Here is a 26,058-nt window from a genome sequence, read left to right as displayed (position 1 = left end):
CTGAAAATTAATTCCAGCATGTATTTAAGGCTGGAATGGACCAAAAGACCCCTATAGGAGGTGCCTGTATTAAGGCGGGCACAGGTGCCTGCTGTGCATCCTTACCGTCTTAGGTTACCATTAGTACCTAGACAACTGAAGTCTGGACAAATCTCAAGGGGTTCTCTTTTTGTTCCTTGTCACGAGGTTCCTAAAAATTTCTTTAGCCTATTCATGTAGGCGACATTAACCACAAGGAACAACCTGGTAACATTTGTTTTATTCACCTTCCAATTCCTGAACATGTTTCGTCATCCCTTGAACTGTGGAATCTGGGTGCCGCAATGATACAGGTTGGGTATTGTGATTTGTACTTTTTAGTGTATGGCATGGATAATGCTTCTATATTGGAGTTGCCTGATAATGAAGTCCTTGAGAAAATCAGTGTTCGACAACATGAATTCATGTTGTTTCTTACTAGAATTTTCACTCTTAAGATACTATTGACTTTTCAGGATTGCTTGCACGACAGAGGAGAGGGGAATTAAAACGGTTGAATGATCAGCTGCGCCAGATCAATGCAGCTCTGAGAAGGCAAGCAAAGATAGAGTCCTATGCCCCCAGTTTGAGTTATGCTCCCGTCGGTAGTAGAATTCCGGAGAATGAAGTATTTGTAGATCCAAGAAAGGAAGAACTGATTTCACGTTTGAAAACTGGGAAGAATTTCCTGAGGAACCAAAATCCAGAGGAGGCATTTGTGGAATTTAAGGCGGCTCTTGAGCTTGCACAAAATATGAAGGATCCCATTGAGGAGAAAAAAGCTGCTAGAGGCCTGGGTCTGTATTTCCTACTTTCTTTGCTTCCTCTAAATATTATTTAGGTTAATTGTCCTTAAATAAGTAGGGCATTCTCTCTCTCTCTGACACACACAGAAAGAGAGAGGGAGAGAATGGACAACTTGGGTCAAATTAAGTTACTTACAACTTACCTGTTGCATCACTTAAGAAATCCTCTCCAGCTTGCATGGTTGGTTTGTAGAACCATTAAGGTAGAATAAGCAACTTGGGGGAAGGGGGAAGTACTAATTGGAAGCAGCTAACTGGCTTATGTCCTGCTCAGGATCCTCCTGTGCGGTTTAAAGGGCAAGGATCCATGTAGAAGACCCATTTAGCTGAGCTTTTTGACTTGACATGCTGTACCTCTTTTCTCTTACTTTCATCTTTTGCTTGTCATTTTCCATTTTTTATTTCTCAGAACACCGTCCATCTCTCCTTTCCCCTTTCTTTTGTTTAGACCTATGTTTTCCATACTTGGTTTTGTTCGGTCCATGTAACTGATCCCATTAAGTTGGGATAAGGCTGAGTTTGTTGTTGATCATCCTGTCTGGTTCATGCTTGAGGCTAAAAGTTAAGATTGTTAGACCTTGGGATAAGTTCTTGTGTACATGGTAGAAGCCCCAACTCTCTCATTCTCTCCCCCTTACGTGGGTTATTTTATTTATTCTTTCGCTTAGTCTAGCTAGGCTCCTACATTCCTAGTTATATCATTTATTGTACTTACAATCTCAATATATAGAATTGGCAATGCGAGGCTACCAATCAATTGTTAGGCTTTCTAGCAGTCGTCCTCTATTCTTCAACACGAGTTATATCATATATTGTACTTACAGTCTCAATAAATAGAATTGGCAAGGTGAGGCTGCCAATCAATTCATAGGCTTTCTAGCAGTCTTCTTCTATCTATATTGCTGGTTTTATACTCTGGCTTTGTCATTTGGAAATAGCTTGCTATTAGCTAATGGGGAAATTACTGAAGACATTATTTTTTCATTGGCAATACACTTGTTTACCAAGAAAACCTTAGCCAAAGATCTTCTAGAAAATAATTAGTGGTTCACAGTCACTAAATTGGATTAGCAAACCACACTAAATACTTGTTATGGATGATGATTGCTTTATGGCAGGTCTTGTCATTTTGTTTTGGTAAACTCAACTGCTTACGCATGTGCAGACATTTGAACCAAATGGAAAGGACTTAGCACTTCTGTTGTGATATATTTTTGGCATTTTTTGTACTGCTGGACCCAAGAGATGAAAAGGGTTTGGTTTGGTTGGCAGCTGGCATAAAACCGTTGCAAAAACAGATTTTCAAACCCAAATCCTACCATGCAATTAAAGTAGCTGCCCCCAGGTTAAGCTAAAATGTTGTTGAGTTAGTTCTTGTTGACTTGTTTAATCAACAAGGTTTCCATATCTGATGAATGGGCTGATGTGTTGCAATTTTGAGCAGTTTTTTTTTATTGTGTATGTTGAAACATCTGAAATGCCAGATGTCCTTTTCTTTTTAGTAGCCATGGATGTCTTCAAGAATAATGGATACCCTTAGAGCCAATACTTTGTTGGGTTTGAACAAATGTTTTATTTATGGGAATGGAGAGAGAATATCATACTATTTTTTTTTCCAGCTTGTTTTGAACTTGTTAGACCACAAAAGTATGTGTTTTGTATATTACCCTGCAGTCTCCATGCATGGTGGCGATCTAATTTATAACAGTCTTAACCAATATTCATGTGCATGTAGTCAGTCATTCCTTCTTTTGTTTTAAAAAGCTGAATTATAAAACCTTGGTTGTTTCTGATTCTAGTTACTTTTTATTTCATTGTCAGTATTTACTAGGTTAGTAGTTTCTATTTCAGTCTTATTAATTTCTTGCTATTAGTTTTAGAAAATTTCTAGTTCTTTGTAAAGGTAGCTTAAATTACTACTTCCACGGTTCCACCCCCCCCCTTCCCCCCCCCCCCCCCCCAACCCCAACCAAAAAAAGAAAAAAATTGTAAAGAGTGGATATTGAAGACTAGAATTTTGTGGCCAAGTTTGTCATCAATCAAGGGACTAATTTCTTACTCAACAGTGGGTATAAAAGTGATGGGTAAGAAACCCAGGCTGAGAAGACCATTTCCCTACCCCCTTCCCTTAATCTTGTTTTAGAATTATTACCGTCTTTTAAGTATAGGTAGCAACTGTACATTTTGCTGATGAGCATAGAAATCCAAATTTAAATAAACTGTTTGGGCAAGGACAACCTGAGGTTAAACCAGAAGGGACATGGACGTATGTCTATGTGTGAATGCTGGGTTCAAACTAGATCCAAATTGAATGTAAATTACATAGACACAGTTTTCCTACCCAAAATCTGACCGATCCAAAATATTTCCACCTCTCGATATCATGTGGGTTTGGATAATGGTTTGCATGTGTATACATACATACTGATGTATCTATCTTAACAACTACGCATTATTGATAACCTTTTCTACTGATTTATCATCTTAATGTTGAACTTTTTCTTTCAGGGGCGTCTCTGCAAAAGCAAGGGAAATACCGGGAAGCGATAAAATACCACTCTATGGTTCTGGAGATTTCTGAGCAAGGAGGAGAGGATTCGGGCAGCACAGAAGCTTATGGTGCAATAGCAGACTGTTATACTGAGCTTGGGGAGCTTGAGCAAGCTGGAAAATTCTATGATAAGTACATTGCAAGGTTAGAAACGGACTGAGTTTTCTGTCTCTCTGTCCATTCCAATACTGTAACATTTTTGTATAATTAGTAGAGAGTTTAGATTAGGGTTAAATGCCAATATCTCTGCAGGATAGTCCTTTTTTTAGTATCAAGATTCACTCATCCATCAGAGATCATTCTTTTTCATAATGCACTTAAAAATCATATTTAGGAATCTTGTGAATGTTGTGGTATTGTAAATGTAGATTATGACCTATCATTGTGCAAGATAACCTGTTTCGTGTCTGTTGTCTCGTATTTGCCGCACTAAGCACCTTTTAAAGCCACATCATTTTGATGGAATATTATAATTAGATAACTGGTAAATTAGAAAGTCAGGAAACCACCATGGGATTTGATCGACCATTAAACAGGTACTTGTAACATACTTACCATGTCAGGTTACCAGGTATATTATTTGCTCCTTAGTGCATTACTGCAGAACTAGTTTTAGTATAGCCAATTATTGTTATTCAGGTTTGGATTTAAGAGTTTTGACACTTAAGAAGTTTGTTGGCTAGCTGTAAAATGAAATGTAACTGAACTTTTGATCACAGTATATACCAATTTATGTTTTATATTTTATATTTAATTGAAAATATAAAGGTCATGCTTGGCGTGTTGGCCAAATGCTCAGGTGGAAGTTTGGTCATGGGTTCAAGTCCTGGAAAGAGAGGTAAGATTGCATATATTTGACCCTCCCCAGACCCTTCTGAATGTGGGAACCTTGTGTACTGGCTACAGCCATTATTAATTGAAAACATGCTGGCATGATTCTTGAGTCAATTATGGTAGATGTGCTTCCAGGGGCTTTTTTGTAAGGGTGTCAATTCATACCTTGTGCATTTTACAAAAACCAAACATGTGCTGCTTATACTGTACCACACTGTACTGAATAAATGTGGTATGGTATTGGTATGTCATACCTGTACAGTTTGCTATATGGATGGTATCCATATGGACAAAATGATACAAATGTGCCATACTTACCAACTTCCAGTATAATGGTATGAAATATTTGTACTGTTTGGTAGTTTGTATCGTAAGAGTATGGGGTCAATGTTTTGGTACCATACCGATACCATACCAAATTGACACCCCTACTTTTCTATTGAGGATTTGTGGGAGTGGAGGGGGGAAGGGGTGGGATAGTGAAGGTATAAAAGAAAATATTTCATTGATTCTTCATTCACTTTCAGGCAAAACACACTAGAAGGAAAATCATCAAGTGGAATTAACGTTAGAAAAGTAACTCGAAATTTTTTTCTCTCACATAGTTTTTGCGTGGAGATCAATGAGCTTTATATAAAAAGCAGCAAAAGCTATGAGCTATCAACAAGGTTGTAACATGCCCAAACCAGGTCAAGGCACTAGTCTCGGAATTGCTGACCTAGAAGGTTACTGTTGAGATTTAGAATAATGGCTTGTGTCTATTCGTTTAGTCTCTCTTTAGTTTTAATAAAACGAGGAAATTCTAGAATAGGTACGAGGACAAAAATATCTTAATAACCAAAAATTAAAAGAAGAAAAGAACCCATGTTACAACAGTCATTTGGTGCATGGATTTTGTTAGAAAACAAGCTTTAAACAAAAAAAATTGCAGTTGAACTTGAACAAAGAAAAGAGAGAAGAAGAAGAATAGAAGAGAAATGAAGAACCAGTAGAAAAGACCTGTGATTCTTAGCTAAAGAGTCTAGAATCACAGAGCACTTTTATTTATAGCTTCTAATGAATCTAATACAACTTGAGAGACAAGTAATTGTCTTCTAGAAAAAAGGAAACAAAATATTATAGCTTTAGTAACTTCCTAACTCCTAAAATAGAAAGTTCTGAATATATAAACTACCACCAAAATAGAAACTATGCTTTCTAAAAACTCCCAAAACTTATGTAGCAAGACTCCCACATTAGAAAGAGAAAATATAATAAAAACAATAGTATAATGCTGTTCACGTGAACAGTAACGTGAATAGTAAAACTTCCAAATTTACGTATACTTCAACACTCCCCCTCAAGCTGGAGCATACAAATCTCCCATGCCCAACTTGCAACAGATAGACTGAAAACTTGGTCTGAACAGAGCTTTGGTGAACAAATCAGCTAGTTGGTCAGTAGAGCTCACAAAAGGAGTTGCTATAAGCTTTTTCTTCACTGCATCACGCACAAAGTGACAATCTTCCTCTATATGCTTCGTTCTCTCATGGAACACTGAATTACTAACAATGTAAGTGGCTGCCTGATTATCACAAAACATTTTCATAGGGGTAGAAACTTGAAATCCTATTTCCTCTAATAATGAACGAAGCCACGTCAATTCAGCAGTGGTGTGGGCCATAGCCCTATACTCAGCTTCAGCACTAGATCGAGCAATGGTGGACTGTTTCTTACTCTTCCAAGTCACAAGATTTCCACCAAGAAAAGTACAATAACCTGTGGTTGACCGGCGATCAATGACGGATCCAGCCCAATTTGCTTCAGAAAAGGCAACCAAGTCCATACTCCGATTTGGTCGATAGATGAGCCCTTTTCCGGGTGCACTCTTGAGGTACCGAAGCACTCTCATCACTGCGTCTCAATGAGCCTTCCTAGGAGACTGCATAAACTGACTCAACACACCAACAGAATAAGAAATATCAGGACGAGTAACAGTAAGATAAATAAGTTTCCCAATAAGACTCCTGTAACGATAGACATCATCTAACAAGTCACAATCATCACGTCCTAACTTCAACTGAGGATCCATGGGAATGTCGCTAGGTTTAGAAGCAAGCATGCCAGTCTCAGTCAAAAGATCTAACACATACTTTCTTTGTGACAAACTTACTCCTTGTTTACTGCGGATCACTTCAATCCCCAAGAAATATTGTAGATCACCTAAATCTTTGGTTTGGAAAGATTTTTGTAAGTGTGCCTTAATTGTATGGATTGCATCAACATCATTGCCTAAAAGAACAATATCATCAACATAAACTGCCATAATGACAACACAATCATCCTACCATCTAACAAACATAGAGTGATCAGAATAACATTGTACAAAACCAAAAGACTCCACAGTCTTGCTAAATTTCTCAAACCAAGCCCATGGAGACTGTTTGAGTCCATAAATCGCTTTATGAAGCCTGCAAACACGAACACTGTCCTCCCCCTGAGCAACATACCCTAGAGGTTGCTTCATGTAAACTTCTTCATGAAGATCACCATATAAGAATGCATTTTTTATGTCAAGCTGAAAAAGAGTCCAATCATAATTCACAGCCAAAGATATCAAGACACGGACAGAATTAAGTCTTGCCACAGGAGAAAAAGTCTCAAAATAATCTACACCATATGTTTGTGTATAGCCCTTAGGCACCAAGCGGGCCTTAAGCCTTTCAACCATACCATCAAAATGGTACTTAATAGTATACACCCACCGACAGCGGACCACATCTTTCCCAGGAGGTAAGTTGACTAAAGACCATGTATGACGAGAATGTAAAGCATCCATTTCCACATCCATAGCGGCTTTCCAGCCAAGAATTTTAAGAGCTTCGGTATGATGGGTTGGAATATGAACGGCAGACATAGACAAAGCAAGGCAACGAACGCTAGGAGGGAGATGAGAGGTAGAAACAAAATTGGAAACAGGATAAACAATGTTAGAGTGTAAAGTGCAAGTACGAGTACCTTTCCTTAAAGCAATTGGTAAGTCATCTGAAGGCGGAGTGGGATCTCCACTAAAGGAATCCGCCAGTGGAGAGGATGAAGAAGGAACATCCGTAGGGCCAGCTTTAGGCTCCACTAAAGGAGAGCCGCTAATATTGTTAGGAGGAACTCTACTATCCACAATATGTTCTAGCAACTTATGTCTTTGCTGATAAACCTGTAGAGGAACATTGTTAGTGGAAGGAACTAAAGAGGGAATAGGAGGAGTATCATCCAAAACACAGTTTTCAACAGACACAGATTGACTAAGATAATAAGGAGTGTCTTCAAAAAAGGTCACATCCACACTTGTAAATTGTTTGCGAGAACTTGATCATAACAGCAAAAACCATTTTGAGTTCGTGAGTACCCAAGAAAAATACACTTAATAGAACGGGGGGAAAGTTTATCCAAAGGATGTGGTATGTGAACAAAACACACACAACCAAAAATTTTGGGTGGAACTGAAAACGGTTCTCTATTGGGAAAAACAATTGAAAAATGATATTTTTCAGAAAGCAAAGGCATAGGCATGCGATTAATTAAATGACCAGCAGTCAAAATCGCATCACACCAGTAACTCTTTGGAACATTCTTCTGAATCAAAACAGCGCGTGCAACCTCCAAGAGGTGACGATTTTTGTGTTCAGCCACTCCATTTTGTTTGGGAGTGAATGAACAACTGGTTTGATGAACCATTCCAAGAGAATCACACAAGTTAGATATATCATGTTGCACATATTCTAAAGCATTATCAGACCGAAAAATTTTAATAGGAAGAGAAAATTGAGTCCGGATTTCATGAATAAAACTTTTAAATGTAGTTAAGAACTCTGTCCGATCCTTTAAAAGATACAACCATGTAAGACGGGAGAAATCATCCACAGAAGTAACAAAATATCGAAAACCATGCCTATTACTAATTCTACAAGGACCCCAAATATCGGAATGAACAAAAGAAAATAAGGACTCACTACGAGAGATAGAGCGTGGAGGATAGGTGGCACGATGATGCTTCCCTAACTCACACGCTTCACAATTTAATCTAGACACTGATTTAAAAGAAGGAAATAAAATTTTTAATCTAGGTAAAGACAGATGGCCTAAACGACAATGCCACTGGAGAGCATCTACACAATCATCAGAAAGAACCGTAATAGGGGTAGCATAGTCCAGATAGTAGAGTCCGTTCCTTTCACACCCTCCACCAATCGTCTTCCTCATGTGAAGGTCCTGGAAAACACAATAAGTGGGAGTAAAAGTCACAGAGCAGTTTAGTGCTAGTTAATTGACTAACAGATAGTAAGTTAAAAGGAAAGTTAGCAACATGAAGTACAGATGATAAAGTAAGAGAAGGTGTGGGAGAAACACTTCTAGAGCCTAGAATAGGTGTGGAAGTCCCATTAGCTATGACAACAAAATTTTTAGTGGTAGATTTAGAAAAAGAGCTAAAAAGTGATGACTTACCAGTCATATGGGAAGAAGCCCCTGAATCGATGATCCAAGGGGTGGGAGTAGAAGTGAGAAGTGCTGTGTTACCTGCATGAGAAAGTGTGGCAGCAGAATTACTAGTGGATGTGGAAGCGCCAGTTTCAATATTTTGCAATCGGCGAAGGATTTGGCTTACATCATCTCTTAGAGTATTAGACAAGTCCCCTAAAGAAGATCCAGAACCACTATCGTTGTTTGCTACAATATCAGTACCACCATCAGAAACGGCATGATTGGCAAGGTGCTTGGCCCACTCTGGTTTTCCATGTTTGGCCCAACAAGCTTCCACTAAGTGCCCTGTTTTACCGCAATGAGTACAAAGTCAAGATGTCTTATTAGACAGTTGAACACCACAACCTCATGAAGACCTACTAACTCCCCCTGAACCACGCCCACGTCCCCTTCCATAAGAGGTAGTGAAGGCTGAATTTTCTCCTTTAGAACTTTTTTTTGGAGAACTCCCTTCAGGCAAGGCAATACGTTGAAGTCTAGAATATGCTTCACTAAGATTAAGGACATGCTCACTAGCAAGAAGATGCCCTTTGACAGATTTTAATTCAGGGTTCAATCCTGCAAGAAACTTAGACACAACAAATTCATTCCGTTGGGCCTTCAGCTTCTCTATATCAGTGATGAGAGGTTGAAAGACATTCAACTCCTCCATCATGCCTTTAAAGGAGTTGTAATAATCCTGCAGAGACTTGTTAGCTTGCTAAAATTGAAATAGCTTTTCATAAATACTAAAAATCCGAGTCATATTTTTAGCTTGGGAATAAGTCTCTTGCAAATCATCCCATATTCCCTTTACAGTCTTATGGAACATAACATTCGCTGCAATATCAAGTGCATCATCTTGGATCCAACTAAAATAGGATTTGCCAGTCTCAGCAGGAGGTTCATCCTCAATGAACTTAAGCTTACCTTTTGTAAGTATGTACACCCGAACCGCTTGTGACCACAACAAGTAATTAGAACTACCTTTGAGCTTGATAGATGTAATTTGAACGTTTACATGATCTCTTTGAGATCCTTTTGATTCAGCCGTACTCATGATTGAGTTACGTGTAAGTGAAGACATTAAACTGAGGTAGATATCACTCAAATCAATTTTCCAAAACTTGAAGTAGAATGAGCACAAAAAAAAATGCTGCAACCTTAGGACAAAATAGGAGAAAAAAAAAAGAAAGATAACAAAGGTGTTGCGTCTAGAACTTCTTCGAGGGCCGGATACTGAGATGACCACCTTAAGAGCTCTACAGCCAAGTTGGAATAGCTGAGGTGCCTGCACTCACAAAGAAAACAAGAATGGTCCAGTCAAGTTTTGGCCGGGGAACCGCCTCCGACGCCCAAGTCAGCCTAGGCAACAATAAGAGTTCTTGAGAGAGTTCTCAAGAACGTAATGAATAATTACTCAGATGATTTCTCGTACCTTTCTCCATGTGGGAGATGGGTTTATATAGAAGTTACCTGGAGGCGGCGCTTCCTTAGTTTTGGATCGACGGTTGGAGAGTGAGTGGAGTATCCTTGGAATAACAACTCCTTCTTTGTCGCACCAGATAGAGCCCTTATCTGTTGACTCATCTCCCCAATTCTCGGAACGGATAAGCTGAGTAATTATCCGTAACTAACTCTCGTTGACATAGTCAAGAAGGCCTTCTGGGACTTGCTTCGAGCGTGGCTTGCCAAGGAAGAGATACACCAACTTAAGTCGGGTATGTATCTCTCCCGAATGAGGCACTCGGGGCCTTTTATGAAGGAAGAGATGACCAGCCCGAGGTGGGTGTATCTCTCCCAAGGGGGGGGGACTCGGGACCTTAGTTCCCCACAACAGAGCCCCCCATTCCATGCGATTGACTTCTCGAACGTATGGAATGTTATTCTCATGTTTCTAAGAAAGTCTTATTCTTCTGGAGAAATTTCAAAGCGTCGTATTGAATGATAGCCATCATTTCTCCAAAGTCTTCTTAAAAGTTGTGATTTGTAACTCCCAACCATTGTATTGATTCACCATTATTGCAGCTCCTGATATGTCAATGTTTACACAATCTCAACCATTGAGATACCTTGATCGTAGACCATTCGATTAAGATCTTGAGCCTTTTCAATCTCAACCGTCATGTCCTTTCATCTTCGGTCATTGGATCGTGACCTTTCATGTACTAGATCTCGTCCGTCGCCTTGCTTGATTCCCAACCATTGGATGCGTCTCTTCATCTTCCTCCTCCTCACTATAAATAGAGGTTCAATCCTCATTTTCACTTTTTTGCTTGCAAATTCTCTCTGAGTCTCCTTAAACTGCGTTGCTAGCTTATTGCTTTCTTCAACCCGCTCTTCCAACTCTTCAACCAGTAAGTCATCTCTAACTCATCTCTTCAATTTCTTTTCCTTTGTCATTTCTTTATTATGGACAAGTTGAGAAAAGGCAAGGAATTAGCCCGAGCCACCTCCCGACTGGAGGTCCCGACTACTGAAATCTCAAGTCCCGAGATGTCTTCCCGAACTCAATCTATGCTTTATTCTAGCAAAGATGATCTCTCGGATTCTCCTGACTCTCATATTGTGAGAGCGGCGGCTGACTTAGCTAGGGACGACCCTCATGACCAAAAACCCCTATGCTTTGATTTAGGAACAGACTTAGTCAATTTTGATCCTTCTGTGGATTCCTTGGCTGAGCAAGAGGTTGATAGTATTAGTCAATCTCTTCCTGCTCAATTCCGAGTGGTTAGTCAGAGGCATTATTCGCCTCGTCCACCCCTTTCTCGTCCTCAAGATTGCTGGAATTGTTGGCCACCATTTCTCCATACTGGAGTTGCTTTCGAAGAGGCAACTCTTGAAGAAAGGAATAAGCCAAAAACGCCTTCTCATATTGACTATGACCTCAAGCTCTCGGGTCCCAAATTCTGTCCTGGAGATCTTACCCAAAACCATCTCAAGCGTTTGAGGGATTTCTGTGAGATTCCAAAGGATTATTCCTTCTTGCTCCCGTCTCTGTCTAGTCGGGTTGGAGAGCCCCCTGATGGGGCCTTCTCCCTTTATTATGATGCCTTCTTAGGAGGTCTTCGCCTTCCCATCCAGAAAATTATTGAAGACCTTCTAACTCATTATGGAATTTCTCCTTCCAACCTTATTCCAAATAGTTGGAGAAATGTCACTTGTTTTGTTGGTTTCTGTTATAATGTTGGAGTCAAACCAACATTCCCCCTTCTTCAACGTTTCTTCGAAGTTAAAAGTCAATCAAAGGGGGGTTGGCTATCTCTTCATCGTCAGGCAACTGACGCGGTTGATTGGTCGGGTAAAATCATTTTGTTGGGGTCTATGCCTACGTCCACCAAGGGGTGGAGACATCACTTTCTTTTCTGCAAGCCCCCAGTCCCGCCGCCATTCCCGACTGCTTTTGTGAAGAAAACCAACTCAGATCTTAAAGAACCCAATAATCTTGTTGAGTTGTCCGCTGCCGAAGAAGTGGCTTTAGAAAAGATCATCCAGGTTGAAGGAGACTCAGCCGCAGTTCACGGATACTTGCCTGAGTATCCTTCTATTCTTCAGTTGTGGGGCTTTTCTCAGGGTGAGCCCCTTATTCATTGACACTCTTCAATTTTGTGGATTTCCTTATCTTGCATCTTCTAATCTTCTTCGTTTGTTGTTGCAGTGGCTAACAAATTGGACATCAATGCTCTTCGGGCTATTACAAGTGGGAACACCAAAGAAGCTTTCGCCCGAAAACCAGTGAAGAAAGGCGGAGCTAAAGAGATTGGTCCTGTCGTCCAAGCCCTCAGTGCTCCTGACTCGTCCAAACCTTCGGGTAAGAAGACTACCAAGAAGAGTTCTTCAGTTGGAGGAGGTCCTCCCGAGATAGGCGTTCCTCAGGTGTCCCCATCCAGCCGCTCGGGTAGGCCTTCCAAGAGGCTTCGGGACGGTGAGGATGCTGCCGAGGGGGATTCCCAAAGTCCCCCGTGTTCGTTCCCGGATGGGACTTAACTTCAAGTGATACGGTTCTGGGGGATCCTAATGTTGCCAGGTCTTGGCTTCTCGAAGGGATGATCCCCTCGGATAGTAAGCACCTGAAAGATCTTCCGGACGAGAAGTTTTATGCCAACGCTTACAGGTAATTCTCTTTTCTTCTTCCTTTGTAGCTCTCGAAATAACTTCTGTAATATGGTATTCCAAATTTTCTTCAGGTATTTCTCTGGAGGGGCACATTATATGGGAGAGTGCATGATTCTCTCGGAGCATCTGGCTAACCAGCTTCGGGATGTTGAGAAGGCTCGCGAACGGTCTGTCATGGAGCTTTTTGAGTCTATCAAGAAGGCTGAGGCTCTGAAGAAACGGGATGAAGAAAAGAGTTTAAAGCTGAAGGAGGTGTCCAAGAGAAAGTCAGCCCTCAAAGAAGAGCTTTCTCAGACGAAGAATGACTTGGACGAGGCCCTTAGAGATAAGGAGAAACTTGCACGTGAGAAGGCCGAAATGGAGTCTATTGCCTTCCAGCTTCGTTCTGAAGTTCGGGCAGGGAAACTTCCCGTTAGTGCAAACGAGGTGCCTAATGTCGTCCAAAAGGAGATCATCACTTCTTATCTTGGAACCCCTCAGTTCAAGAAACTTCAGTTGGCTCTCTCCGCTTCAACCTATCGTCTCGGCCTAAATGATGCTTTCACAGAAGTTCTTCGACGGGTTGACATTCCTAACCCGAAGGAATTAGCCGGGATGCTGGATGGTAATGTTTATGAGACTCTTGAAAGAGCCGTGCTTGAAGGGATTGAATGCAAATAACCTTTTAGCCCTCCCGATCCTCTTCTCTATATTGATGAAGATGAAGAGGTGGGCTCTGGAGAGAGTCACGAGAAAGAAGCTCCTGGTGACGACGGGCCTGATGACGACAAGCTTCCCAAATCTAGGAATCCTCCCGAGAGTTGAAATTTATCTTTGGAATTTTATCTTTGAAAACTTTAACTTTGCTGGATTTTGATGGTATTATGTAATATTGGTCCTTGTGGCCACATGTTTGGAACTTGTCTTATTTGAAACTTGTTTGCTTTGCAAAAAATTAGCCTGTAATCCTTTGCGTATTACTGAGGCATTAAGCTTCTTTTGACTTATTTCGAGTATCCACTCGAGTCACTCCCCTAGCGGAATGCCTTAGAGGTTATTATGCGTTGAGTACTCCTGGGTCTTTATTCCAGATAAACTGCCCAAATAGGGTCCCGAATGTGTAGCCTTGGAATAGTCCTTTGAGAAATTTCATCTCATAAGAGCCTTCCTTGGGCTTTCATGAGAGGTGGGGAAATTCTCCCGAGTGGCTACTCGAGTGATGTTCCGAGTGTGACGCCTTTAAGAAATTCCATCTTATGAGAGCCTTCCTTGGGCTTTCATGAGAGGTGGGGAAATTCTCCCAAGTGGCTACCCGAGTGATGTCCCAAGTGTGACGCCTTTGAGAAATTCCATCTTATGAGAGCCTTCCTTGGGCTTTCATGAGAGGTGGGGAAATTCTCCCGAGTGGCTACCCGAGTGATGTCCCGAGTGTGACATGTTTGAGAAATTCCATCTTATGAGAGCCTTCCTTGGGCTTTCATGAGAGGTGGGGAAATTCTCCCGAGTGGCTACCCGAGTGATGTCCCGAGTGTGACGCCTTTGAACTCTCTTGGGTTCTTCGTTGATTTGAAGAGCGCTCCTGGGTTCTTAAACTTGTTAATAACTCTCCTGGGCTCTTCTTAAGAACACTCTCGGGTTCTTGAACTTGTCAAGAACTCTCTTGGGTTCTTCGTTGATTTGAAGGGCGCTCCTGGGTTCTTAAACTTGTTAAGAACTCTCTTGGGCTCTTCTTAAAAACACTCTCGGGTTCTTGAACTTGTCAAGAACTCTCTTGGGTTCTTCGTTGATTTGAAGGGCGCTCCTGGGTTCTTAAACTTTTTAAGAACTCTCCTGGGCTCTTCTTAAGAACACTCTCGGGTTCTTGAACTTGTCAAGAACTCTCTTGGGTTCTTCGTTGATTTGAAGGGCGCTCCTGGGTTCTTAAACTTGTTAAGAACTCTCCTAGGCTCTTCTTAAGAACACTCTCGGGTTCTTGAACTTGTCAAGAACTCTCTTGGGTTCTTTTGAAGAAATGTTTGTGTATTCTTCGCTATAACTTTCTTTTTGAGAAAAAGGATGTCAACAATGAAGATGCAGATTTTATTGAAAATCAAATGGTCTTTCGACTTACTTGCAAATGCTACATATCTGGACTAATTCTACAGATAGAATTTCCGAAGATTCATGGAATTCCAAGTTCGGTCTATCGTCTCGCCCGTGGCTAAGCTTTTTAGCTTGTAAGTCCCTGGTTTTGTCTCTTGCTCGACGAGATATGGCCCTTCCCATGTAGGTGAGAGCTTGCCTTGGTTTCTTAGGTCTGATGCCGCAACTTTGCGAAGCACTAAGTCACCCGCACGATGTCTTCTATTTTTTACCCGAGCATTGAAGTATCCAGCCACTTGGTTTTGATATCTTTGATTTTGGTATTCTGACATGCTCCGCACTTCGTCTATTAGATCAAGATTGTTTTTCAAGCCTTCTTCCTTTGCTTCTTCATTGAAGTCTGTATATCTCTTTGATTCTGCTAATACCTCTACCGGGACAAGTGCTTTTGTGCCGTAGGCTAGCCGAAAAGGTGTTTCTCCCGTAGGAGTTCTGGCCGTGGTGCGATATGACCAAAGGACGCTTGGTAGTTCTTCAACCCATTTGGCCCGACTTGTCTCTAGACGCTTCTCTATTCCGTCCAAAAGCGTCCGATTGGTTATCTCAACTTGCCCGTTGCTCTATGGATACGCCACAGATGACGTTCTATGCTCGATGTGATATCTTTCACAGAAATTCTTGAAGCCAGCCCCGACAAATTGTTTTCCATTGTCGGTCACAAGGATCTTTGGAATTCTGAATCTGTAGATTATCCTTTCTTGAAAGAACTTCTCCATTTGTTTCTCAGTAATGGATGAGAGAGGTTCAGCTTCCACCCACTTAGTGAAATAGTCGATTGCCACGATCAAATATTCTCTATTGTTGGCGTCCTTAGGGAGCTTTCCCACCAGATACATTCCCCACATGGTGAAGGGGATCAGACTGGAGACAGATGTAAGAGGGACAGCCGGAGTCTTTGGAACAGATGCATGAAGTTGACATTGCTTGCATTTTCTGACATAGTCCACGGCGTCTTTCTGAATAGTTGGCCAATAAAGGCCTTGACGTATTATTTTGTGGGCTAAAGCCCGACCTCCCATATGCGCTCCGCATATTCCTTCGTGTACTTTGGCTAAAACATACTGAGCTTGAGAAGGACCAACACACTTTAAGAGAGGTTGTGTGACCGATCTTTTATAAAGTTGATCTTCTATGATGGTGAACTTCACGGCCTGATTTTTAACTGCCTTAGCCTCCTTGACGTCTTCTAGAAGGATATCATTCTTCAAATATAATATAATTGGGTTCATCCAACTAGGCTCTTCTTCAATGTCCATCGCCTCGGCTTCCCTAATGCTAGGAATTTCCAACTGTTCAATATAATGGCTGAGCCTAAGGTTGAGTACTTGGATAAAGCCAACTTGGATAACTCGTCTGCTACTTCATTTTCCTTTCTCGAAATTTGCTTTATTTCAAAATGATCAAAATAATGGCGACAATCGTCAATTTTAGCTAAGTAATTTGCCGTTCTTGTTTCCTTTGCCTCGTACACGCCGCGAACTTGATTCACGATCAACTGAGAGTCACTTCGGGCTTCTAATTCTCGGACTCTTAGGGCTCGGGCAAGTCTTAGTCCTACTAGAAGGGCTTCGTACTCGGCCTCATTATTAGAGGCTTTGAAGTTGAATCTTAAAGCATAATGAATAGTGAATCCATCCGGGCTGATTAGCATTAGCCCTGCTCCACTCCCCGAAGAGTTGCTTGAGCCGTCAACATATAAAGTCCATAACTCCTGACCAGGTGAATCTTCTACTCCCGAACTGGGCATGCTATTCTCAAGAACAAAGTCGGCCAATATTTGTCCCTGTATAGCTGGACGAGTTCTGTACTCGATTTGGTATTCGCTTAATTCAATAGCCCATGTTACCATTCTTCCCGCTAAGTCTGGTTTCTGTAGGTCTGGTTTCTGTAGTATCTTCTTCAACAGGAAGTTGGTCAAGACTACGATTGGATGAGCTTGGAAATATGGTCGAAGTTTCCGAGATGCGATTACAAGGGCTAAAGCTTGTTTGTCCAAATCCGGATATCGCGTCTCGGCATCTACTAGGACATGACTTATGAAATAGATGGGGTTTTGTGAAGTACCTTCTTCTTTTACTAACACCGCGCTCACTGCTGATGAAGAAATGGCTAAGTATGTGAATAGTTGCTCTCCCGTGGAAGGTCGAGCTAAGAGAGGTGGTGTCCCGAGCTTCTCTTTCAATTTCTCAAACTCTTTTTGACATTCATCAGTCCAGAGGGTAGCCTTCGCCTTCCCGAGGTCTTTAAGAGCCTGGAAGAAAGGCAAACATTTTTCACCCGATCTCGAAATGAATCGGTTTAAGGCAGCTACTCTTCCGGTCAGGCATTGAATATCCCTAACCGTTTTTCGTGACTCCATCTCGAGCAAGGCTTTGATTTTTTCCGGATTGGCCTCTATTCCTCGTTGGGATACCATAAATCCAAGAAATTTTCTGGAAGAAACTCCGAACGCACACTTCTCTGGATTTAGCCTCATCTGATATGTTCTTAAAGTATCAAAGACTTCTTCAAGATCTTCCAGATGACTTCTTCGGACAGTACTCTTAATGAGCATATCATCCACGTATACTTCCATATTTCTTCCTATTTGGTCCTTGAAGACTTTATTTATCATTCTCTGATAAGTGGCCCCAGCGTTCTTCAACCCGAATGGCATTACTTTGTAGAAGTAACTTTCTCAATCTGTCATGAAGGCCGTATCCTTCTCGTCCTTGGGATTCATCATAATCTGATTGTATCCCGAATAAGCGTCCATGAAGCTCAATACTTCATGTCTTGCTGTGGCGTCGATCAAAAGGTCGATCCAGGGAAGTGGATAGCAATCCTTTAGGCATGCTTTATTCAAGTCTGTGTAATCCGTACACATTCTCCATTTGCCGTTGGCTTTCTTCACCATTACTACATTTGCCAACCAAGTTGGGCATTCTATTGGTTTTATAAAACCCGATTGTTCTAGCTTCTCCACTTCGGTTCTGATGGCGGCATGTTTCTCGAGCAAAAAATTCCTTCTTTTTTGGATCATGGGAATTACATCTTCCCTGATCCATAGGCTGTGTTCCGCAACTCTTCGATCTATTCCTGGCATGTCTTCGGCCGACCATGCGAATACATCAAGATTGTTCTGGAGATACTCGGTCAGTTCTTCCTTGAATTCTGTAGGCTGTTCTGAACCAATCGTAGTTCTTTTCTCGGGAAAATCCGGATGAAGTTGAATTTGCTCAAGCTTCTCAACAAGTTCGGCTCTCTGCATAGCTTCTTCATCCCGGTCATCTTGAATTTCGATACTCATTGTATTGCCCGATCTCTCGGTTCTTCTGACTTTTTTAAGATAATTCACATAACATTGTCTGGAGAGTCGCTGATCAGAAGAGCACTCCCCGACTCCTGCTGTGGTTGGAAACTTCAACTTCATATGCGTTGGAGAAACCATTGCCCTTAAGGCGTTAAGAGTTGGCCTCCTGAGCAAGACATTGTAAGTTGAGAGGTCCCAAACCACCATGAAGGTTTCTTGGACGACTGCATCCCGAGGGGAGTTCCCGATCCTTAGATCCAATTGGATGGTCCCTTCGGATATGGCGGACAACCCGGCGAACCCATATAAGTGAGTCCCACATGGAGTCATCATCTTGTCCTCAAACTTCAATTTCTTAAATGCTTCATAGGATAGTAAGTCGGCGGAAGATCCCTTGTCTACAAGAACACGGTGAACTTCCCGATTTGCCAATTTCACTTTGATAACTATAGCGTCATCATGAGGAGAAGTCACGCCTTTGAGGTCTTCATCCGTGAAGGTTATTGGATCTGGACATAAGTCGTTTCTTTGTTTTCTTGGCAACTGCATCGATCCAACGAACCGTGCCTTTTGCTTCGCCTTCTTAATGAATTCTTCGGTCGGATTTCCCAAAACAATGTAAATGGGAGAAAATTCCAGATGGTCGGGTTTCTTCTCAGGATTCTGATCTGCCCTCTCGGGACTTTTGGATCTGAGTCTTTTTATTGATCTAGGTGGGGACTTCTCTCGATCTTGTCGCTTCTTCTGAAGATATTTTTCAAGATGCCCTCCTTGGATGAGTTTCTCGATCTTAAGATTTCTGCACTCATCCGTATGGTGGCCATAGTCCTTGTGAAAGCGGCAATACTTTGTCATATTCCTATCTTCGGGTCAGGCTCCTATCTTGCCTGGCCACTTCAAGTTTTCTTTATCTCTGATCTGTAATAGAATTTCTGACCTCTTAGTATTAAGAGGTGTAAAGTCCCCATTGGCGAGTCTTTCTTTCCAACCTCCCTTTTTGTCATCTCTTACCCGAGCATTTGAATTCTGGCCTTTTTCTCCATAATTCTTCTTTTCCTTCATCCCTCTTGTGGACTCTTCTCGGGCTTCGATAACTTCTGCAATTGTTGCTTGTTTTTGGCATTTCTTAAGAAGTGCTCCATAAGTTTTTGGCTTATCTTGGAGTAATACTTCAAGCAAACGTCTTTGGGTTATTCCACTCCATAGTGCATTGTACGCCACCGTATCATCCAATTCTTCAACCTCGATAGCCACTTTATCGAATCTAAGAAGATAGTCTCGAACAGACTCATTCGGCTTTTGCCTAATAGCAAAGAGGCTATCTGCTGTCTTCTTACTCCCGATGCAACTTCGGAATTAGGCAATGAATTTTCTCCGAAGTTCTCGGAAGTTTCGGATGGATCTTGGCCGTAAGCTAGAAAACCATTTTATGGCTGGGCCTTTGAGAGATGCCGGGAAAGTTCAGCATAATAACTCATCCTCTCGGCCAATCACAGCCATGTCAGATTTGAAATAACTAATATGTTCACGAGGATTTGATTTACCTTCGTAGGGAGTGAACGTCGGCATGATGAAGTTGGGTGGAAGAGGCGCTCTCATGACTACCTCTGCGAAAGGCTCTCAGTCAATAACGTCATAGTCGTCGTCTAGGTCCTGATCCTCGAGCCTCCTTTCCATGGCATATAATCTTCTTCCGAGACCATGCGCCTCTCGACGTTCTTGCGGAAATCAAACACTTCCAATATCAGAATATTGAGAAGTCGGTCCCTGAGAAGATCCAGACTGACTGACCGATCCTCTCGGGTCATCAGATTTGGAATGACCTCTTCCGTGGCTTTCGCCTTCTTGTTATTGAATTCTTTCGTTTCTGCGCCCTCTTCTTGGTAAATCCCGAGTTTGCCTAAGGCCAGCCAAACGGTTGAACACACTTCCCCTCGTCCGATCTCCTCGGGGAAGTGGTTATTGAATACGAATTCCTTGAGATCTTTCTCCAACTCGTTCGGCTGTTCGTCTTGGTTCTCTGGGATTTCGCCCTTCTCAGACTTCGTTCAGCGGGCGTTGCCTATCCCGAGTCTGTCGGACGGCTTCACGCCTTCGTCCTTCTTGGGAATTTCTGGCGGGTCCGGATGGTACCCCGACTTGATGGACTAAGCCACAAACTACTCCTTGGAGTTCCAACATTTGTTGTTGGACTTCTTTTTGCATATTCTGCAAATCGGCTACTGTTACTGGAATAGGAGGTTGATTTGAATCTCCTTCTCCAAATGGACTTGGAATAGTTAACGGAGGAATCTCTGGAACCCCTCCTTGACCTTCCTTTGGAATAGGAATTTGCGGATCTGGAGAAAGGAGAGTTTGTTCTTCAACACATCCGTTTTCTATCTCCCTTTCTCTCGCTCGAGTGAGAATTTGAGAACTTGTCACCTGAGGTGTGGTATGTCTTGTCATGACTTTTTGTGACATTTCCCACAGACGGCGCCAATTTGTTGTGTCTAGAACTTCTTCGAGGGCCGGTTACTGAGATGACCACCTTAAGAGCTCTACAGCCAAGTTGGAATAGCTGAGGTGCTTGCACTCACAAAGAAAACAAGAACGGTCCGGTCAAGTTTTGGCCGGGGAACCGCCTCCGACGCCCAAGTCAGCCTAGGCAACAATAAGAGTTCTTGAGAGAGTTCTCAAGAACGTAATGAATAATTACTCAGATGATTTCTCGTACCTTTCTCCATGTGGGAGATGGGTTTATATAGAAGTTGCCTGGAGGCGGCGCTTCCTTGAGTTTCAGATCGACAGTTGGAGAGTGAGTGGAGTATCCTTGGAATAACGGCTCCTTCTTTGTCGCACCAGATAGAGCTGTTATCTGTTGACTCATCTCCCCAATTCTCGGAACGGATAAGCTGAGTAGTTATCTGTAACTAACTCTCGTTGACATAGTCAATAAGGCCTTCTGGGACTTGCATCGAGCGTGGCTTGCCAAGGAAGAGATACACCAACTTAAGTCGGGAATGTATCTTTCCCGAGTGAGGCACTCGGGACCTTTTTCAAGGAAGAGATGAGCTAGCTCAAAGGGGTGTATCTCTCCCGAGTGAGGCAATCGGGACCTTTTATGAAGGAAGAGATGCACCAGCCCGAGGGGGGTGTATCTCTCCCGAGGGGGGGGGACTCAAGACCTTAGTTCCCCACAACAAAAGGTATCCAAGTTCTGGAACGTGTAAAAGTAAGGTAATAGGTAGAAAAGATCAGTTCACATGAATATCTGATCTAACAGTCCATAATATACAGCATTAGGTGGCTGCACACCAAGGAAACAGGAAAAAAAAAAGAATTTCAGAAGAGAATATTGAGAACAACACTATTTTGATTCAAAAAAGCTCTGATACCATGTTAGAAAACAAGCTTTAAACAATCAAAATAGCAGTTGAATTTGAACAAAGAAAAGAGAGAATAAGAAGAAGAGAAGAAAGATGAAGAACCAGTAGAAAAGACCTGTGATTCTTAGCTAAAGAGTCTAGAATCACAGAGCACTTTTATTTATAGCTTCTAATGAATCTAATACAACTTGAGAGACAAGTAATTGTCCTCTAGAAAAAAGGAAACAAAATATTACAGCTTTAGTAACTTCCTAACTCCTAAAATAGAAAGTTCTGGAATAGAAACTACCACCAAAATAGAAACTATGCTTTCTAAAAACTCCCAAAACTTATGTAGCAAGACTCCCACATTAGAAATAGAAAATATAATAAAAACAATAGCATAATACTGTTCACGTGAACAGTAAGACTTCCAAATTTACGTATACTTCAACAGATTTTAAAGATCCTCAACTTGCAACTGTAGAACTAAAACTCTTACAGCAGCTGAAAAGACCCCCTATCACTTTGCAATAACTCACTATCCTGATTGACAACTAACATCAACAGTACAGCAAAGAATTGATAGCAAACAGATATTTACTTCATTCAATGGGCTACTGACCAGTTACAAAATATACAAAAATAACTACAAAATTGGTAGAGTTGCTGAACTAGTATTAACTCAAAACTGGACTACAATAAGAGTAATTGCAGCCATTAATACTCACCTGAGAACTGAGTTCTCCCCTTGCAAGACCTCCTTGCTTAACTACAAACTTCATGCATAACCCCCCCCCCCCCCATCTCTCCCCTTACATAATCCCAAAAACCCTACTAACTAACTGCTGTACTCTAACCAATCCTTTTCTTGCCATCTAGATCATATTCTTTGTCCTTGTCATAAGTTAAAGTTGCTGTCCACTCACCTCTTGCCACCTGTCCCTCCCAACTGAGAATGTTGCTTAAGTGTTCAGCTGGGATGATCCCCTGTAGCAGCTGATGATCCTGTGCTGCTCTTTTTCTTCTTGCGCCTATACACTCTAGCCATTAGAGGCTTATCAGGAGCTATTTATTTAGTGAGAAGCTAATTGATCAACGGACATAACAAAAGGGGCGCAAGTGATTCCTTGCTCTAACTTCTCCTTGATGAAGTCTTGTTCTTTCTTCTCTCTCTCTCTCTCTCTCTCTCTCTCTCTCTCTCTCTCTCTCTCTCTCTCTCTCTCTCTCTCTCTCTCTCTCTCTCTCTCTTTTTAAGGGTGGGGGGTTGAATAAGAATTGGTCAGTTTGGTCATGGTAAATGGAATTATGCCCAGTGCTTATTGCTGATTTGTGTTAGGCCTGTCATTTAGGTATGTCATGCTTGCTTCCATGCCTGTTGACACTCCAATGGATCCAAAGATGTGCATCATTATTGAAGGCTTGTAGGAAAGTAATGTAGTATTATATTTGATCGATCAAAACAGTAGCCAAATAGGACCTTTCACAGGGAATAAAGTTCAGATTTGATAGACTTAAGATGAAATAGAATTTATATGTGAAAGAGGGCTGAAACTAGAGTGGTATTATAAGGATAATAGCATAACAATACGGCTGAATAGATCTTTAAAACAGGGGCAGAACTATGATGAAGAAATTGAAAGGACAATATGAGGGAAATGAAAAATAACAATGTAACACCTGGGCTTCACACCGCAAGGTGGATCGATTGGATCGAACACCAACCTACCTTGATCAAACACAAGGAGTCTCCATAGAGAAGGAATAATAACAAAGCAATTTGATTTTAGTAGATGAATTGTGTCTTCACTTCTTACATAAGTCTCTTTATATAGCATTCTAAAGAGACATAAACATTAATGGTAACATCCAATCACTAGCTAACACCACCTACCTATTAATAACTCAACTACTACCTAATTCTTTGACAAAAGAAAACTCCTTTGACAATGAGTTCTTTTATTTTCAAACCACAGCCCCTTTTATTGACTTTTCAAAAACTAGACTTGGGCTTAGGTTTAGACTATGAAGTTCAACATATGTGGGCTAACTTTAACCCACTAAAACAGCCCTAACTCATGAAAGCCATGGGCTGATTCAGGTGACAACTTTAGGCCTTTGATGGGCCTGGCCCAATGGGTTTCTTCTTTCTTAAACATGTCTTCAATTCTACATCAACTCTCCCCGGCTTGAAAACATTCATCTCCGACGAATGGATGAATGATATATAATGCTCATACCAATCGAGATCGAGTTTCTCGAGATTTTTAGCATGAATCCAAGTGCTATCATGTCGTGGACAGTTCTTCCATTTGAACTTGCCCTTGCCTTGCTTTAAACATTCGGTAATAGGTGCCATGACTGCACTGAAGTTCCGAATGACTCTCCTGTAAGACGATGGAAATTACGAACTTCAATGATTGTCCTTGGGTTAGGCCAGTCGACGATGCTTTTTATCTTCTTTAGATCAACTTCAACCCCCTATGTCATAACCCTCATGAAGGCGCTAGGTGCATTCGTCAGACGAAAAAGCATGACTTTCCATTTAAATAGTCCATCCTTGGTTTTGAAGACAGTCTTCCATTCGTCTTTAGGCCTAATACGGATCTGATGATAACCATTTCTGAGGCCCAATTTAGAAAAGATCTTAGCCCCGGACATTGTTTCTAACATGGCATCAAGCCGCAGTATAGGAAACCTATACTCGACTGTAATTTTATTGATTGCTCGATTGTCCACACACTTACGCCATGAGCCATCCTTCTTTGGAGTGAGTAATGTCGGTACAACACATGGACTTAAGCTCTCTTGAATGAATCCTTTATGCAACGACTCATCCACCTGTTGTTTGAATTCATTGTGCTTTGCTAGGCTGAGGTGATAGGCCGATAGGTTTGGTAACACTGAACCCTATACCAAATCAGTGGTATGCAGAATATCACGCATAAGAGGTAGCTCATTAGGCAACTCATCAGGAACCACCTTAGGAAAATCAGATTGTAACTCTTTGATAAGTGGAGGGAATGTCACCTTAGGTTGAGGGGTAACTTCTCTCGTAACAAAAGCCAATACCAGCCCTGTGTTATGGCTAGTGTGAATGAACTCCTGGTGTTCAAGCTTTACCTTTTGAGAGTCACCAACATGCTTATTGAATGTAGGTTGTTCTCCAGTGAAATAACTCCGTATGTGCTCTTCGAGGTTTGGTAGTTGAAATCCTTTAAGGCCCTCTCCCTGTATTCATTTGAGTAGGAAAGTTGGCAATAAAGTGAGTTGGTTGGGATTCTTCACCAAGTGGAGGGTGTGGAGCATGAGTGGAGGCAACAACTCTAGCCTCCATTGCTGAGAACCTCTCTTCCTCTTGCTTGTGGCTTGCAATGATTTGGTTGCTCAATTGTTGCAACATCTCCATCATTGCTGCCATAAGGTCAGTATCCAATCCAGAAGTTTCACTCCCTGTCATGGCTCTGATACCAAATTATGTAGTACTGTATTTGATTGATCAAAACAATAGCCAAATAGGACATTTCACAGGGAATAAAGTTCAGATTTGCTAAACTTAAGATGAAACAGAATTTAGATGTGAAAGAGGGCTGAAACTAGAGTGGTATTATAAGGATAATAGCATAACAATACGGCTGAATAGATCTTTAAAACAGGGGCAGAACTATGATGAAGAAATTGAAAGGACAATATGAGGGAATTGAAAATAACAATGTAACACCTGGGCTTCACACCGCAAGGTGGATCGATTGGATTGGACACCAACCTACCTTGATCAAACACAAGGAGTCTCCATAGAGAAGGAATGCTAACAAAGCAATATGATTTTAGTAGATGAGTTGTCTTTTCACTTCTTACATAAGTCTCTTTATATAGCATTCTAAAGAGACATAAACATTAATGGTAATATCCAACCACTAGCTAACACCACCTACCTATTAATAACTCAACTACTACCTAATTCTTTGACAAAGGAAAACGCCTTTGACAGTGAGTTCTTTTATTTTCAAACCACAGCCCCTTTTATTGACTTTTCAAAAACTAGACTTGGGCTTAGGTCTAGACTATGAAGTTCAACATATGTGGGCTAACTTTAACCCACTAAAACAGTCGTAGCCCATGAAAGCCTTGGGCTGATTTAGGTGACAGCTTTAGGCCTTTGATGGGCCTGACCCAATGGGTTTCTTCTTTCTTAAACATGTCTTCAATTCTACATCAGAAAGCTAATCAACTTTACTGTTACATTACTAGATATTTATTTTGTTGTTGGTGTCATCACTCAGTTCATGTAGTCACCCATAGCAGGTCACTAGGAGGTAGCTCGTTGTGTTTTAAAGTATTTGAAGGGAGTTCCTCATCACAATATTGATTTGGTAGGATATTCTAATGTTGACTGGTTTGGCGCTGATGGTTATCCTAGATCAACCACAGGATATCACACATTTCTTAGTGGAAACTTGGTAAATTGGCAAAGCA

General features: G+C 41.4%; 1 protein-coding gene across 4 annotated transcripts in view; it reads left to right on the top strand.

Annotated features, from left to right (window-relative positions):
- Positions 1–26,058, top strand: part of LOC149011984 (protein FLUORESCENT IN BLUE LIGHT, chloroplastic-like) — a 33,759-nt gene that overhangs the window by 4,631 nt on the left and 3,070 nt on the right. For 3 of the 4 annotated variants that reach the window (XM_089160688.1, XM_089160685.1, XM_089160687.1), the window contains exons 4-5: positions 495–815; positions 3,333–3,519. In XM_089160688.1, coding sequence (XP_089016814.1) covers positions 495–815; positions 3,333–3,519 — 508 coding nt within the window. Of the gene's footprint in view, positions 1–494; positions 816–3,332; positions 3,536–26,058 lie in introns of those variants that run through there. The other variant, XM_089160686.1, reaches the window with a different exon arrangement.

This window comes from Hakea prostrata, chromosome 7 (genome assembly GCF_041222555.1).
Source record: "Hakea prostrata isolate BN-2017 chromosome 7, UWA_Hpros_2, whole genome shotgun sequence".
NCBI classification, from domain to species: domain Eukaryota; kingdom Viridiplantae; phylum Streptophyta; class Magnoliopsida; order Proteales; family Proteaceae; genus Hakea; species Hakea prostrata.
Note: the sequence above shows the minus strand (reverse complement) of the source record. Positions and strands in the feature narration are given on the sequence as shown.